The 18,145-nt window shown below is 44.9% G+C and overlaps 1 protein-coding gene across 2 annotated transcripts in view; it reads right to left on the bottom strand.

Moving 5' to 3' along the window:
• LCB1 (long-chain base1) overlaps positions 1-17,578 on the bottom strand; it is a 35,045-nt gene extending 17,467 nt beyond the window's left edge. For both annotated transcript variants that reach the window (XM_086783302.1, XM_086783301.1), the window contains exons 1-10: positions 17,407-17,578; positions 16,908-17,095; positions 16,441-16,471; positions 15,998-16,285; positions 15,714-15,902; positions 15,481-15,609; positions 14,778-14,915; positions 14,501-14,620; positions 14,278-14,395; positions 230-324 (exon numbers count right to left, since the gene is read on the bottom strand). In XM_086783302.1, the coding sequence (XP_086639428.1) occupies positions 230-324; positions 14,278-14,395; positions 14,501-14,620; positions 14,778-14,915; positions 15,481-15,609; positions 15,714-15,902; positions 15,998-16,285; positions 16,441-16,471; positions 16,908-17,077 (1,278 nt within the window). In that variant the 5' untranslated portion in view covers positions 17,078-17,095; positions 17,407-17,578. The remainder of the gene's footprint in view (positions 1-229; positions 325-14,277; positions 14,396-14,500; positions 14,621-14,777; positions 14,916-15,480; positions 15,610-15,713; positions 15,903-15,997; positions 16,286-16,440; positions 16,472-16,907; positions 17,096-17,406) is intronic.
• Positions 17,579-18,145: the final 567 nt, after the last annotated feature.

Genomic DNA, 18,145 nt, shown 5'->3' on the forward strand with positions numbered 1-18,145 from the left:
CACAGATGCGTATGCACACGCATTGCAAATACATGTCAAACACATAGCTTCATCATACACCATTTACACTAATGTGCATGTCGTGTTCTTGAAAAAAAAAAATGTGTTTGCAAATACATTGTAAACACATAGCTTCATCATACACCATTTACACCAATGTGCTTGTCGTGTTCTTGAAAAGAATTATTTGCAAAGACTGCACTCTTAAAAACAAAAATTACAGACTCACTTGCTTTGTTAAAGGGCGCTTCTCAGGCTGGTAACTTTTTTGAAGCAATAAATAAACAATCACCACCACTAATAGCGCTTCCACAAAGAGGTGACCTGCAAAAATATACAACAATCATATCATGCCTGTGTGTAAATCCTTACAAGCTAAGATTTTAGCTTTTGCACTTGTGTGAATGAAAAAATTTACAAGTCAAACTTTATGCATTTGCAATTTAAGAGATAGAAGATGTCACGACCCTGTGTTTTTCTCTGGATAATATGCAGGTGTGCACGGGGACATGGTGGACAGTGTGAATGGCATCTGGTGGGAGTGAAGATGGAAGCCCATGTGGGACAACCCCAAGTGTGAAGGGGGGACAAAGAGATTTTAACTTAAAAGGTTTCAAAAACCTTTAAAATCATTTTTAAAGTCCTTCATTAAAGAAAGACGTGGCCCTTATGCTATTTTGGGGCCACGTGTGAGCTTTTTGGTAAAAGAGGGGCTGTCGGGCAGAAAAAGGAGGAGGCGCCTATCTTTTGGTGTGGGTGTGCTTTTCCAGTCAGGAGGGCTGCTCATCTGGATATACAGGCGGCCAACGCTGAAGATCTGGGTTTTTGCTGCGTACTGAACTGGTACTGAACTGGCCGTACAGACCTGAAGATGGCAGGCCGTACAGAGCAGGTGGCGGTTGTGGTTGGCAGGCGCATACTGTGCAGGTACAGCGTACGGATGCTGATGGTACTGGCGGCGGCTGCTCTGCAGGTTGGCTGGCGGCTGGTACAGGTGGTAGTTGCAGGCCTGTACGGACAGCAGGAAGGTACTGCTGGCGGGCTGCGCTACAGGCAATATAGGCGGATCTGAGTGTCTATTTATGCATGCTTTTTGGAGACTGAAGGTTGGCTGCTGTGCTGCGCTACAAGACAGAGTCACAGGCCTCCTTTCTCTCTCTCTCTTGGCAATCAGGTGGTTGCAGGCAGCGCTGGACAGAGCAGCACATGTTTTTCTCCGCAGAGGGCTGAAGTTCATGCTCTTTTGCACAAGAGACGCTTACAGGTTGGTTTCTCTGGACACACAGGCTGCCAAGTGTGTGCTTTTTGGAGGACGCCGCGTTTTTGCAGAAAGGAGGGGCTGGTTTTCCATGAACATAGACATCGTGTTGATGGCGTTCAACTGATGGAACTTTCAGCTTCTCTTTGCTTTGGGTTCGGGACTGTTTTGGGACAGTTTATGGGTTGTTTTTGCTTGGCTGCAAATTCAGCTTTGTACTTGGGTTTTTGGCTGCAAGTACAGGTCATTTGGTTATGTTTCTTGGCATGGGAGAGATGCAAGCTCGCATGGCTGCGTGCTCATGGAGCAGATTGTTTTCTTCCTGCTAGAAAGGAACAGTGGGACCTACAGTTATGGGCATCTCTATGTTGCCAGATGTTTCATGAGGGAACAGGTAACTAGATGTATGGAAACAAGACAAAAGTTTCAAAGGGAAACAGGCCTAAGGGTTTCATGTGGAAATAGATCGTAGGTTTCTCGAGGAAACATGTTTTTGGGTTTCTCCAGGAGATAGGTCACATGCAGGCAGAAGGTACAGGAATGGACACATGTATGGTACAGCCTTGCTACTGATAAGACAGGGGACAGGGAATCCATGACAGAGATGGATAGTACCCTTGGAAGGTAGAGAGGGTTTGTACAGGTGTGTCGACTGTATGGTATGCTGTGCTGTGATACTCTTTTGAGAGACAGTTTGGGAGTCTGTGTTGTGATGCAGAAGCACTGGATGTGTCAGGGTGTGATGCTGTTCATAGTGTGAGAGGCTATGGATGGTTGTGGCAGCCTTGATCATGGGAGAAAGCTTCTGTATGCAGACTCAATATGAGAGAGTCTTTTGATATGAACAATGGCTGGACTTGTTTGTGGATGCCGTGTGGACAAGAAGCCAGATGCAGGTTCTTTGCAGGCTTCAGGGGTTCTACTGTGACGGTTGAGTTCCCAGCCTTATATTGTAATCAAAGCTCTTTTAATCAATTAAAGAAATACCGCAAGGGGCGCCACTGCGTTCTGGGGCCAATCGGTGTCCGTGTACTATTTGCAGGAGCACTCTAGCTCCCCCTGTTTGTTTTCCTTTTCTAGGTCCTCAATGGTGTTGAAGTATTTTATGTGCGAGTGTTTGTTTCACCGCCCTTCAAGGCCGGTTTACAAGGTTCCGTTGCCGGGACACATCGTCGACTTTCTCAAGGAGGCGAGTCCGTGGTTGCTTTGGTTGGGACAATCGCCAACTTTCCTAAGGGGGCGAGCTCGTGGTTGTCTCATGAGAGTCACATCAAAAGCTTCAACATGAGGAAAGTGAAAAGGAAGTGCAGGACACAGTATAGGATTTTGTGTCTTTGCCTATATGAGGTGAAGAGCAAGAGCTGAAGATGAAGTTCAGGAGAAAAGACACCAAGGACAAGAAGTAGTCGGCCAGGAACAAGAAGCAGTTGAAGTGTTATGGTGCAGGAGATGCGTTGAAGGCTATGGCTTTCGACAGTTTGTCACCGGTGGTATCTTCATAGAGGCTTCATGGGTTCGGAAGACAGTTTCTTTCTTTGTTTAGCAGTGGTGATCTACTATGCTTCATCGAGGACTTGTGCTTATCACTTGGGTGGAGTGCAAGTAGGTTTTGGGTGCCTGAGGATGTATCAGATGAGGCTCAGATGGAAGTGGAGGAACTTGACGAGGTTCTTATTCCTGAGCAGATACTGGCACATAAGGAAAGAAAGGTACAGGGTAAGGTTTCCCGTCGCTATCATGTGAAGTTCAAAAGCTGTTCACTGATGGATACGAAGTGGATGGAGGAGGTTCACTGATGGATGCGAAGTGGATGGAGGAGGGTGACTTAGCAGATTCACCTCAGGATTTGCAGCTTTATCTTGATGCCTTTGAGTTGGAGTCGACTCTTGTTACGGCTCATTCAGGTTCAGCAGAGTATAGGTCTGGAGCATTACCTGATGCTCAAGAGGGGGGTAGCACCTCCGCTCCCTTGTTACAGACAGGCTCATTTGTTATCTAGGAGTCGCTTGGTGACATCTTTGTATTCACCCGAAGGTACTGAGGCTGACAGTACATCTGCTTATGGGACTTCTATGATATTGTGTACTAGTCACATGAGATGGTAAAGTTGGGTATGGTTCATAGTCGGCCGCACCTTGAACTATAACTGCAACTATGGATAACTCTATGGAGGGCATAAGTCTTGCGAGCAGTCCTAGAGTTGGTTTGGTTCATGGAAATATGGATCGAACTCTATTTGTGCATGTATGCATACACTTTTTGAGGTAGAGGTATTTTTGTATTCTGGTGCCATTGGATCCTGGTACCATTGAGAATACATTGGGAAATACTCTGCATTGTGTCATGTGCTGCATGTATGTTGGTATGATACATCAAGTGCTTTATTATGTTCATGGGTGTGACTCCTGCGGGATGGCCATGAGACATATGTGGGAAAGTACTTAGTGGATGTAGTGTTTGGATGCATTGAGTGCTTGCATATGCTCATGTTGTACCATCAGTCGTGGGTCCTGTGGGATGCCCATGGGCGTAAGGCTTGCGAGCAACCCTTAGACTGTTAATTTGGCGTAGGTAGAGCATTTTGAGGAGCATATTGTTTGCGAATGCATATGTGTGTCATGCATATGTGTGTCATATGTAGAATGATGCATGGTTTTGTTTTTGGCTAACACAGTTAACGTGTTTCCATTTGGTTTTAGACTTTTGCTGTAGGTTCTGAAGGAACAAGCAAGAGGACAGTGTGGCTTATTGTGCAGGATGATTATTTTGTCACCCAGATGCATTGGAAGGCCATTGTTTTTGCCATATGGGGTGTCTTTGCTCATGAGATGCTTTACTGTGCCATTGAGTGCAATCGAGGACGCTTGCCATTTTTCAAGAGGGGGGTATGTCACGACCCTGTGTTTTTCTCTGGATAATATGCAGGTGTGCACGGGGACATGGTGGACAGTGTGAATGGCATCTGGTGGGAGTGAAGATGGAAGCCCATGTGTGGACAACCCCAAGTGTGAAGGGGGGACAAAGAGATTTTAACTTAAAAGGTTTCAAAAACCTTTAAAATCATTTTTAAAGTCCTTCATTAAAGAAAGACGTGGCCCTCATGCTATTTTGGGGCCACGTGTGAGCTTTTTGGTAAAAGAGGGGCTGTCGGGCAGAAAAAGGAGGAGGCGCCTATCTTTTGGTGTGGGTGTGCTTTTCCAGTCAGGAGGGCTGCTCATCGATATACAGGCGGCCAACGCTGAAGATCTGGGTTTTTGCTGCGTACTGAACTGGCCATACAGACCTGAAGATGGCAGGCCGTACAGAGCAGGTGGCGGTTGTGGTTGCAGGCGCCTACTGTGCAGGTACAGCGTACGGATGCTGATGGTACTGGCGGCGGCGGCTGCAGGTTGGCTGGCGGCTGGTACAGGTGGTAGTTGCAGGCCTGTACGGACAGCAGGAAGGTACTGCTAGCGGGCTGCGCTACAGGCAATATAGGCGCATCTGAGTGTCTATTTATGCATGCTTTTTGGAGACTGAAGGTTGGCTGCTGTGCTGCGCTACAAGACAGAGTCACAGGCCTCCTTTCTCTCTCTCTCTCTCTTGGCAATCAGGTGGTTGCAGGCAGCGCTGGACAGAGCAGCACATGTTTTTCTCCATGCACAAGGGGCTGGACTGCAGGCGCAGAGGGCTGAAGTTCATGCTCTTTTGCACAAGAGACGCTTACAGGTTGGTTTCTCTGGACACACAGGCTGCCAGGTGTGTGCTTTTTGGAGGACGCCGTGTTTTTGCAGAAAGGAGGGGCTAGTTTTCCATGAACATAGACATCGTGTTGATGGCGTTCAACTGATGGAACTTTCAGCTTCTCTTTGCTTTGGGTTCGGGACTGTTTTGGGACAGTTTATGGGCTGTTTTTGCTTGGCTGCAAATTCAGCTTTGTACTTGGGTTTTTGGCTGCAAGTACAGGTCATTTGGTTATGTTTCTTGGCATGGGAGAGATGCAAGCTCGCATGGCTGCGTGCTCATGGAGCAGATTGTTTTCTTCCTGCTAGAAAGGAACAGTGGGACCTACAGTTATGGGCATCTCTATGTTGCCAGATGTTTCATGAGGGAACAGGTAACTAGATGTATGGAAACAGGACAAAAGTTTCAAAGGGAAACAGGCCTAAGGGTTTCATGTGGAAACAGGTCGTAGGTTTCTCGAGGAAACATGTTTTTGGGTTTCTCCAGGAGATAGGTCACATGCAGGCAGAAGGTACAGGAATGGACACATGTATGGTACAGCCTTGCTACTGATAAGACAGGGGACAGGGAATCCATGACAGAGATGGATAGTACCCTTGGAAGGTAGAGAGGGTTTGTACAGGTGTGTCGACTGTATGGTATGTTGTGCTGTGATACTCTTTTGAGAGACAGTTTGGGAGTCTGTGTTGTGATGCAGAAGCACTGGATGTGTCAGGGTGTGATGCTGTTCATAGTGTGAGAGGCTATGGATGGTTGTGGCAGCCTTGATCATGGGAGAAAGCTTCTGTATGCAGACTCAATATGAGAGAGTCTTTTGATATGAACAATGGCTGGACTTGTTTGTGGATGCCGTGTGGACAAGAAGCCAGATGCAGATTCTTTGCAGGCTTCAGGGGTTCTACTGTGACGGTTGAGTTCCCAGCCTTATATTGTAATCAAAGCTCTTTTAATCAATTAAAGAAATACCACAAGGGGCGCCACTGCGTTTTGGGGCCAATCGGTGTCCGTGTACTATTTGCAGGAGCACTCTAGCTCCCCCTGTTTGTTTTCCTTTTCTAGGTCCTCAATGGTGTTGAAGTATTTTATGTGCGAGTGTTTGTTTCACCGCCCTTCAAGGCCGGTTTACAGAAGACAACAGCCAAACCCACATAATTATTCAAACAACCCTTATCACTGAGGTTACGTGTTGCTGAAATCCTAAAACGACCTGCTGCACACTGGAGCACAAGCTGGAAACTAGACTTGCTCAATTGGGAGCACAAGGGCAAACTCTCAAAGCTAGACTTTCAACAACCTCCTTCCTTACATGCACAACTCCTTGTGCACACATGAGTAGGGGGGTGTCAAGCTTTTCCCCCACCCCTCCTGCCAATCCACCTGCTGTGCAAAGAGTACTCACTCTGAACTCGGCTCTGCTGCCAGTGTGAGAATGCTCTGCTGCCCTGTTCAAGCAGCTGTTGACCTACTCACCCAGCAATCATGCAAACAGAAAACTGTTCTTGTTACATCCATAGGCCACTGGCACCAGCTGGACAAAATCCCCATGATTACTGGCTATAAGTGAATCATGGAGGATCACAATGGGGCTTGGTGCCCCTGCCTGAGCCTAGATATTACCCACACAAAGAGGGGCTAGCCATCACCATGCAAAGGGACCCAAGAGGAGGAGATCACCCACCTGTTTAAAGGCTTCCTTGGTAGAGCCTTGGCCCTGAGGAGAATGCACCCACCTTTAATCAGCAGCTCACCATCTTCTAATGCTCCACCACAGCGCCACCTAGCCCTAGGGGCTATTCAACCAGCCCCGCCAGACACCGCTCACTTGCTGCCACCTTGTTCTGCCCAATAGGAGAAGATCACCATGTTCACATGTGGCACTACTCATAGCATATATGCCAATAAATAGGGGCTCCCCAAAGGCAAGGAAGAGGCTATGTAGATACGAAGGGATGGAATCCAAGCTGCCCACGCCAGAGCCGAAGCGGCGGTGGAGGGGGATTCCATCACTCTCCCGATAGCACCACCTATCACAGGAAGGAGAGAAAGGTATTCCTTCCTAAGGCCTGGCAAGTAGACTATCACAGGAAAGCCTGAAACACCAGCCAGTGGGTCGGATGTTGGGTCGAAGCTGTGCTACCACCTCGCAAAGAAGGCTCGGGTCGTACGCAATGCGACTGGGCTCAGCTGCATGACTATCCGACGCCGCTGGTGAGTCAAACTCAACCTGGTAGTAGCCACGCCACAAAGGATGAATACCAATAATCTTTCCAGGCGCACCAAGGAAGCTAGTCTGTAACAGATCCCTGAGCTGTCCGCACACCAGGGCCTGGGCGACTACCCACAATCTTGCATACCAAGGTGGAGGCCTCTATGGATGCCACTGTCGAAGTGAGGAGCTGGAGGTCCGCTTCTGAAAAGGAGAGGCAAGCGATAGGGGCCTCAGCTAGGGATGACACAACAGCTGCCATGAAGTCCTCGGGGTTCAAGACTAGAAGAGGACAAAACTTCTCGAAAGGAAGAGCTGCCCGAGAACCAATCGAGAGCTTGGGTGCAAAGAAGATGGCAATTAGGCTTGCTGAGAGGGAGAAAGAAGTCGTGCATGCCCATTTGAGTGCCCCATCCACTCTTTGTCACCTCGGAGGTCACCTCCCACTTACTAGGTGCCCATCCCACACTCCATGGCCACCGAGGTGCCCAAACAGGGTGCCCACCACATTGGGCCCTGGGCACACTTATATTTTAACCACCCAAATTTTAATGCGTGTGAACCTATAAAGGTTCTAAACATTACAAAGCATTTTAATAAATTTTAATGTGTGTAAACCTATAAAGGTTATAAACATTACAAAGCATTCTAATAAATTAAAACAAAGGTTTGAGGTGCACTTACCACCTGTTCACACACCAAAAGGCTGCCCTGTACTCAGCTTCATAGCTAGATGTGGCTATTTTTTGATGAGCCATGATATGCATGAATCACCAAGAAAGAAACAAAATCCACTAGTGGACGCGTCAAAACAATCAGCCTACTTGCTATCGTTTAAACATGTAGCTCGTAATCACCCCTTTGGCATAGTACAATCCAAGGAATGGGGTGCCTTTCAAGTATCTAAAGACTCTCTTCACTTACTGCCAATGTTTTGTACGTAGGCTGTAAATGAATCTGCTCAATAAAGAGACCACAAACTGAATATTTGGCTTAGTATTGCACAAGTAGATAAGGCATCCAACAACCTGTGCATATAATGTGTCTTATGGATCACCTGCATCTTGACGAGTAAGCTTAGCACTTGTCTCAATAGGTGTAGCAACAAGCTTACAATCCTCAAGACCAAATCCCATAAGCAATCTCTCTATGTATTTAGATGCATAACAAAAAATGCCATCATGGCGCCGCACAAACTCAACACCCAAGTAGTAGTGCAATAGACTAAGATCTATCATCTCAAATGATTGCTGTAATTCAGCTTTGAAAGCTGAAATAATGTCGTCATGCGGTCCTGTAAGTAGCATGCCATCAATGTATAGTGTGATGATTGACCGAAAAATGCTCTTTGTTATTCTTGATGTAGAGGGTGCTCTTCGTTGGACCGTTTTCCGAAAACCATGAGCAATTAAGTATGCATGAATCTTCTCGTACCAAGCTCGAGGAGCTTGTTGAAGACCGTACAAAGACTTTTTTAGCTTGTATACTTGATGCTCTTGACCCTTTTGAACAAAACCATGGGGCTGAGATACATACCCCTCTTCATGTAAATCCCCATTCAAATAGGAACACTTGATGGTAGTCATGCGTGAAGTAGGAGCAAAGGTCTCCTCATAATCTATGCCTTTCTAATATGCATAGCCCTTTGCCACTAGTCTAGCTTTGTAGCGATCAATGCTACCATCAAACTTCCTTTTGATCTTATAGAGCCACTTCGTGCCAATAGCCTTCTTGCCAAAAGGCAAGTCCGAGAACCCAAGTGTCATTCTTCAAAATGGAATCATATTCGTGCTGCACGGCGTGCATCCACTTCTGATCGTCTCAAATGAAACTCTCTTCTTTATCGCACAAGCTGCTCATAAGAGCATGATCAACATAATGCCAAGATGCATGGTGAGAACTAGCACGTGTTCGACCTGCCAAAGGAGCCACTACATTGCTGCTCGGCAAAGTTTGCAACAGCCAACGAGGCACCGATTTAGCTTGCTTTCGTCTCTTCTTCCACTGTATCATCAATGCTTGGTTGACCAATGGGCTCAACATCAAGCATACCTGGTTGCTGATTTTCAGCTGTTGTATGCTGATTTTTAGCAAAGATCTTGTGAGCCAACAGTTGGCTGTTTTTTACATTCAAGCAAGAGCTGAGATGAAATCTCCATAAAGACCATGTCTTGACTAACGATAATCTGTTGTGAAGCAGGATAGTAGAGACGGTACCCTTTACTCTCCGAACTATAGCCCACAAAAATGCACTTCATTGCCTTGTCATCAAGCTTAGAACAGTGTTGCTGAGGCACAAGAGCATAAGCCAAGCAACCAAAAACACGCATATGAGCCACTGATGGCTTTCTGTCATGCCATGCTTCGTAAGGAGTGATAGTCTGTAAGGTTTTTGTTAAGAACATATGTTGCACACATAACAGCTTCCATCCAAGACCTGTGAGGCAAACTTTGACCTTTAACAATACATCGTGCCATCTCCATGAGTTTTTTTTCTTTCTTTCCAATACACCAGTGTGCTAAGGTATATATGGCACAGGTACACTGGTGTTGAATGCCCCTTTCAGACAAGGATGCATTGAATTCTTTGAACATGGACTCCCCCCCTCTATCTATATGTAGAGTTTGCACTTTACATCCCGACACATTCTCATCCACGTGATGAAAGTGCTTGAAACACAAATACCTCTGATTTTTTGCTTCATAACATAGACCCAACTGAATCTGGAACGATCATCAATAAATGTGACAAAATAGAGGTAACCACCAATAGATGGTGTCAACATCGGACCACATACATCACTATGTATGAGCTCCAACTTTTGGGCAGCCCTCACTGAACCATCTTTGGGGAAAGGTGTCCGATGCATTTTGCCCAATATGCAACCCTTACATACATGCTTGATGGATGCATCAAGTAGTATACCATATCATGCCTTTGAAGGCATAACAAACTACCAAAGTTCAAAGCCCAAACCGAGCATGCCATAGCGTGTTTGTGTTAAGTGACTTTTGTACTTTAGGTCACTCTCGATTATCATTTGTACTTGCATTGTGATACACTAAATTATCATCATTTATTATGCCTCCTTGCTCACAACTACTTCACACTGTGTGTGTGTGTGTGTGTGTGTGTGTGTGTGTGTTGTGCATGTTACAAACCCTAACCCTAATCCCAACATTTGGTATCAGAGCTTTGGCTGCCATCTTGCAGGCAGTCGCCATCTCTCAATGTGGTTGCTGCAGTTCCGCCCCTTGCCTTTGTGTGCAATAAAGCCCTTCCCTCTGTGCACAAAGGTGAAGCTCTTGGCTTCCCCACCCATCCTTGGCGTGGCAGGCGGCACCACCCCCAAATGCCTGCTTTCCCTTATCCTTAACACAGCGTCGGGTCACCTCTCGGAAATGATCATGCATGTTGCTAGGCCTTTGGACCTAATCTGAGAGCTTAATGATGTACTGGTTCTGCGTACATACCCTCAGAGAATGCTTCCTCTCGCTTCGCCTGTTGTTGCAGACCACTTCATCCGCTACCTTGTTGCATCCTTTCTAGTGGAACTGTGCACCTTCCTTGGGACAATACTTAGTGGGCTGAGCCTGAATGCTCTGATACCAATGTTGCATGTGCGGAAGCCTTGCTGTACTAATCCATAGCCCTAAGCCTGATTAAGAACATTGATGTTGAATTACGACGATTAAGACAGAGGAGAGAGAAGAAGAGAGATTGCGTGTCAAGGTTTTTTTATTCATGACACAAAAATATTGCTTTGATGCTTGTACATGGGTTAGGCCTTGGTCAGCCCCATAGGGATGACCCTGGCTCCTTTCTACATGACTTCTACTGACTATGGAATGAATGAACTGAATTATGAACTTGTTGCTTTGCTGAATTATGACTTTTGCTTATATACTTTACTGAGGACCAAGTCGGCCAGTTGATGTGGCTGTCGGCCTGCTGCTGGACATTAAATAGGCATAAAAAATGCCAAAACTGCTGCGCTTTCTGCCATTAAGTGCTGAGTATGATTACTGCTGTCCCTTCTGACTGCTGGCCATTGCCTAAAACTGCCAACTGGATGTCTAGGTTCCCCATGGGCTGCCAACTGCAGGCTGAGTACCCTGATGCTGCTGACAGGGTTCCCAAACCCTCTTCATGATGATTATGATGCTGATTGATGCTACTGATTGATGATCATTCTGATGCTAACTTCACTGCTGACCAATCAAGGATTAATGATGTTCATGCAGAGGATTAGCCATGGCACGAGCATGCACGTGACATTCCCTTCTACTAAACTTGATGACTTCTACTGACTTTCAACTTACTGCTACTGACTTCGACTTCTACTTTACTGACTTTGACTTGACTGATCTTTTGCATGAGCACCTTCACTCCTGATCTCCACTTCCAAGTCTTTGCTGAAGAACTGGGCATCTGTTCAACTATTGTCCCCATGCCTGCTTTCCCTTACCCTTAACATGTCATCAGGTCACCTGCCGGAATTGATCATACATGTTGCTAGGCCTTTGGACTGATCTGAGAGCTTAACAATGCAATAGTTCTGCGTACATACCCTTAGGGAATGCTTCCTCTAACTTCGCCTGTTTTGCAAACCACTCCAGAGTCCATCTGCTACCCTGTTTTGCTGGAGCTGTGCACCTTCCTTGGGACAATGCTTAGCGGGCTGAGCCTGAATGCTCTGATATCAATGTTGCATGAGCAAAAGCCTTCCTGTACTAATCCATGGCCCTAAGCCTAATTAAGAACATCGCTGTTGAATTAAGATGATTAAGACAGAGGAGAGAGAAGAAGAGAGAGATTGGGTGTTAGGGTTTTCTTTGGACTACCGACTACAGGCTAAGTACCCTGATGGCTGCCAACAGGGTTCCCAAACCCTCTTCATGATGATTATGATGATGATGCTGATGCGATGCTACTGTGAGGCTCCTGATGATGATTCTGATGCTGACTTAATTGCTGACTAGTCACGGATTAATGAGGTTCATGCAAAGGATTAGCCATGGCATACTCCCATCCTTCTCAACCAAGAGAACCGGAGCTCCAAAAAGCGAGGAGCTCAGACGAACCAACCCTTTGGCCAACATTTCCTCCAATTGTTGCTTGAGCTCTGTTAGCTCAGGACGACTCATCCGATATGGGGCATGATATGGAGGCTTTGCTCTAGAAATGAGATCAATGCGGTCGTCCTCACGCTAGGACAGAGGTAACCCCTCAAGTAGATCGGTGCTGAAGAGCTTCCATGCTCATCTAGAATGTGTGTCTGTCTGCCACCAAATCCTCCAAGTTGCCCGACTGAATAGCATAGACATATGTTTGACATATGTCTGAATAGCACAGACATATGCCATCCAAGCATGACCACCCTTGCGTATCGCTTGCTTCATCCAAAGAACAGATACCACTGTGTGAGACGGTAAGGATTCACCACTAGCCTCAAGTGCCAGCCAAAAGTATCCTAGAAAGTCAACCTGTGCTCCTTGTGGTAGACCATACCCTTATGACCATACAACCATGGGTGATGACTGGTCTAGAATGACATGCACCTGATCCAAAGGCGCCACCTTGAACATACGACGTCTAGAAAAACCCCAAAAACCAAAGGGGCATCTACCAAGGTCTTAGCAACTCGAAACTAGTTCGACTTCTTCTGTTTGCCCCTCATGGCGGTGGCTAGGACTATGCCACTGGTGTCCACCATTAGGCAGCTTCAAGTGTTGAACCATGCGGTCTCAGATGATGTCCTCTAAGGCTCCTCCATCAAAGAGTATGGACACCAAATATCCATGAATCATCGCTCGGCACATCACCGTATCATGCCGATCTAAAACCCCTGAGATACCGGGTCAAAGCAATATGGCTTTTCGCACCCCTCCACTGTTGTAGCCTCCTTCCAAGAGCGGCCAGCCAAAGAGGGAGGCCCCCATTCCTCACATTTTTTAGGTTCTATAGACCTCTCATGAGATTTTTTTTGTACTATTTCAGCCTCTTTTGAGAATTGTAGTCTACATCAGCGGATGTTGAACTCAAGAGTAGTGCTATCATTGAGTGTCTCTATTCAACATTGTATATATTTAACGTTAGTAATACATGGTAGATTAGGTCATCTCTCTCTACTGTGTATTGAGCATGAAGAAGAAGCAGTTTGAACATGGGTTTAAGTCTTTGATTAGGCACTAATCACAATCAGTCAATTCATAAACACGCTTCCACAAGCACACGTGTTACAATTTCATTAGTATGTTTCGAGTCTCTACAAATATGATTTGCTCGCAAGGATCAATTTCATAACCATGAAAATCATAGTTTGCTGCGTGGCACACATTTGTGGCCACCAACTAAGGCAGAGTCAGTCAGGCAGCGTACAGGGGTAGCCAGCAGCATTAACTCCTCTTTGGAGCCAGTCGTAGAGCAGGCAGAATGTGGCAACCTGGCCGATCAGGTCAACCCCCCTATATAAAAGGCATCCGGTAATTCAGTTCCCAACCTCACATTTCTCAAGCGTTTGGGCCAGGAGCAATTCTCTACAAGGGACTGAGCATTAGGGAACGATCTGCAGCTGAAGCTGAGAGCAGGGATCGTATTAAGCATTCCATTTTGTGTTTGAGAAACAACTGACACAAAGCGGTGTACAGACAGCATTTTTGAGGGGCTGAAATCGGAAAAGCCATGTCAGCCAGGACACAAGCTGGGGAAAAAGGAGAAATGAAGAGAGGGGGAAGGAAGATAATCGTGAGAAAAAGGAAGGAGAGGAGAATAAAGGTTTAAGGTGGGCAAGAAAAGATAAAGGAAAATGTAGTCACTTGACCCAAACATGACCTGAAGTGCAGAGTGCATAGGAGAAACGCAAATTGTCGTCAGGAACAGCAAAAAGGAAAACACCTCAATAAACTGTTTTGAAAACAGGAAATGGCTGAAACAGCGTAAACTTATTTTGGGCCCAGAGACCTGAAACAGATGTTTTGGCTTGGGGGCCCCACACTTTCACCATTTTCCATAGCACGAACCTCATTAATATTCTTCAACAGCAATGCTAGTTGCATTCATTCCCATATACAGAGTTCTGTTGCATACCATCTTTCAAAGACTTAAGCACCATAGTTTCAAGAGCATCTGCAACCACCACCTTCACCGATTTATCAGTCTTTTTTGGCTCAGGCTCTGATTTATAGAACTGTGATATCTTGCCATCCTGCAACCAGATAAAACATGTCAGAAAAAAGGTGCAGTATGGACATCCTTGGAGATCTGTCCATGTTTAGTCACGTCCAATTAAACAAAGCACGCATGCACTCACAAAATAATCCTTCAACCACGATGCTATGTTCCCAGCTTGAGCTTCCTCAAGGATGTATTTCTTCTCATCTTTGCCTTGAACCACAATTGAAGGGAGCTTTTCTTTTCTCACTCCAAAGTACTGCATGCAAAATAAATGGATTGTCGGGACAATGATGAAAAAAAGTGTGACAACAACGTCCCCTAGCATGTAGCCTGCTGGTGAAGGGTTTGCCCTCCCAGGAGGAAACTGCCAGAACCACTAACATGGAGACAACAAAAAAAGAAAGCAAGAATACCTGCAGTGCATTTTGCCCATCCTCAGTATCTGCAATGAGGAACCTCAAGCCCTTGCCCTTGTACTCTTTGGCAAGCTTCCTGAAAACTGCCTTTATCTCCTCAACGCCTTCATCTTTGGAATCTACAAACAAAACGGCCTACAATGGGAAACCAAATGTTACAATGACACCACCATATACTTCAAAGTTCAGGTTACTCCCCAAACTTAGCAACAACAGGTGTAATTTTGACTACATAAGAGTCTATTTGCAAAGCTTCAAACCACCGATTCCATCATGCTATGGCATCCCCACTAACATCATCGGCATCCAAGAGCAATGTTCATATTATTGGGACAAAACTTCATTGATAAACCATCATACTGAGTTTCTATAACTTCTCCAGAGGTAAAGGGCCGACTAGCCATGAGAAAGGCTACTGCTGAAAGAGAGCGTGCACACATATGCAGGGTAGCTAGCTGGGCAAAAGAATTAGAGAAAACAGCCACTTTTGAAGAAGGGTCACAAATGAGCACATGTCAAACTTTCGCAAGAAATATTTGTACTTTAGCTGCAATTTTTTGAACATTTAAGCAATTATAATATTGTGTGATATTACAGTATGCATGCATCGAGACAGAAAAAATGCTATTAACCCACAGGTGTGTAGCTCATAGGGAACTAGTAAACATTTTGCCATTTAAAAAAATGTTGGTCTTCTCACCTTGGAATTTTGATGGTTTGCAAAAATCTTGGAGAGATATTTTCTTCGCGCAGAATCCTTGTTGAATAACACTACCAAAGGGATGCTCACTTCATCCAAAAACTTCTTTACAGCCTCGACTTTAAACTCCTGCACAAAACAACAATTCCACACCCCAAACTTGCCATTGGGAATCGCTTAACAGAAAGCCCTCAATAACGCCCAAGGGCGGCCATTTGACAAGACACTCATACCTTCAAATCATTGAAGCCTTCATCAAATTTCTTGAAGACACGAATAGCAGGCCTACTGAGGACTGCGGCTTTCGCGGCTAGAAAGCTAGCATCTAATGTATGCCTGAACTCATAATCTGAACGCAATTCACTTGCAATGGACGTGAAGTTTGTGAACTCCTCAGAGTCATAAGATGAAAATACTCCCACCTAAAACATCAGTTTGAATGGCTTCAAATACCTTCATTAAAAAGCAAGAGATTTGAATGTAAGCTATAGTCAGCAAATCAAGACTCAGTACTCACAACAAGAATATCAGCTTCTTCTACAAGCTTCTCGCCCTGCTCAGCGGACGTGATCTCATCAGAAGGTGGGCCAACTTGTTTCTTCAAGTAGGATATGATGCCATCCGCTTCTCTTGGACCCTTGTAGTCACGGACAACTGCTCCTTTATTTTCAATGATCTTCAAGGTTGGAAAACCACGAACATTGTATTCACCTGCCAAGGCTTTGTTTGTCTCCTCATTTGCATCAACCTTCGCAAGGATGATCGGGGGCTCATGTGTCTTGAGAATGGCTGCAGCTTTCTCATACTAAGACAAGAGGGGGAAATAAGGGTGGGGGGGGGGGGGGGTCAGTAATTTTCAAGGGAGTATATTACACAAACTATGAATTAAGGATAAAGAACACACAAAGGGTGGTGAATAAACAATGCAGGACACATGGAGGGAGGGTGTTTGAAAAATACCTCAGGAGCAAGCCGCTTACAATGGCCACACCTGTGCCGTGATCAAAGATAAATTGAGAGTTAAAATTGTTCAAAAGTTCAATATCATATTATGACCAAAGTGTAGCCTTTCCTGACCCCAAAGGTTGTGAATCTTAGGTGTTTTGTAGGGTTTAAGACACATAGAATCTGTGCTTTCCCACAATTGATCTTAAATAATCCCAGTACTAGTAATCCCTTTCCCTTGTTAAACCCATTGACAAGGACAGGGGCATGAGCTCACACCGCTCTTTGAACACACACATAGAAAATTTTCTTTTAACATTCTCATTAATGCATGTACATGCATGGCATATAGTTCATAGACGACGCCATGCCTAACAATGAAACATAAAGCGTGCACACACGCACCGCGCACACACACATGCACGAGTTTGTCACATTACATGGGCATAAACAAACACTTCGAAGATGAATCCATGGCTTACCAGGGAGCATAAAATTCCACAACTATAAAAGAATGTTTCTTTACAACATCATTGAAATTGGAAGCATCCAAGACGAGGACATGGCCCTCCTCCTGCACTGCCTTGACGGCAAAGGTCATCCATGGGAGTACGGCAAGGAGAAGCAGCAAAACAGGAGCTAAACGGAGCATCTTGATGTACCAAATGATCTGCAAAATGAAAATTGCAATTAAAAAATAAAAAATAAAATGTAAAAAGGACCATACATCTGGAGCTACACTGTATTATTTAATTTCCGTAAAAGGAAAAAAGAAAGCAACACGAATCAGAAATTAAAAGGACACACGAATCAGAAATTGACAAAAGCTACAAAAAAATTCGCGAATTGCCCGTAAAAAGCTGACTAAAAAGCTAACTGCATCAGGGATCCGAATCAGGATTAGCATTAATAGAGGAAGATTAGTGACAATTAGCTTAACGATTAGTGATTGCAGGAACTAGGATTAGCCGCAAAACTAACCTGTATCAGAAGCTCGTTGTTGATCTCATGAAAAGCTAGGTCGATCTTGGTTGTGGCGATGAGAGCTGTTTTTTTTCAATTATAAAAAACTCTCTTTAAAATGCCACATTGTCTGGTGAAATTTGAAGTCTGTGCAGTGGGCCTTTCAAACTTTGAAAATTTTTGTAAGTCCTTCCTCTTACGACATTGAAAATTTTGTACGTGCTTCGCAACCTCACAAGTAGGTCAACAATCGAGGGATCTAACGGTGGAGGATTTTTTGAAAGTTTTTTTTTGGGTTTTGTTTACATGGGTTTTGATTGGTGTTTATTGCAATAACGGCTATTGAAAATGTTTTCTATGAGTGTTAGAAAAAAGTTTCCTTTTCGTGTAATTTTCACGCCCAAATGAAGAAAAACCAGTTGTAATTTTGCCTAGCTTTGATTTTAAAGATTAATTTTTAAAATTTTAGTTCTAAAACCAATTAACATACGCATTTTTTCAATAGAAATCGATTGAACTTGAAGGTCGTCCTTTTTTTCACTAGATAGAAAAGAAGTGTATTTCTGACGCTGGTTACAAGTCACTTTGAGTGAGTTATTGTTTACATAAAACGTTGTGAAGTGGCAAGATGCCCTTTTGTGACTTGTTGAGTAAATGGGTTTCACTTGCAAGCCAATAGGCCTTCAATTTTCATGTCCAAGGCAAGGTTGCAAATTTCAACCTTGCACGATGACACCACCATTAGAATGAAATTTTC

Source organism: Cibotium barometz, chromosome 45 (genome assembly GCF_041138505.1).
Source record: "Cibotium barometz isolate CiBa-2024 chromosome 45, ASM4113850v1, whole genome shotgun sequence".
NCBI classification, from domain to species: Eukaryota; Viridiplantae; Streptophyta; class Polypodiopsida; order Cyatheales; family Cibotiaceae; genus Cibotium; species Cibotium barometz.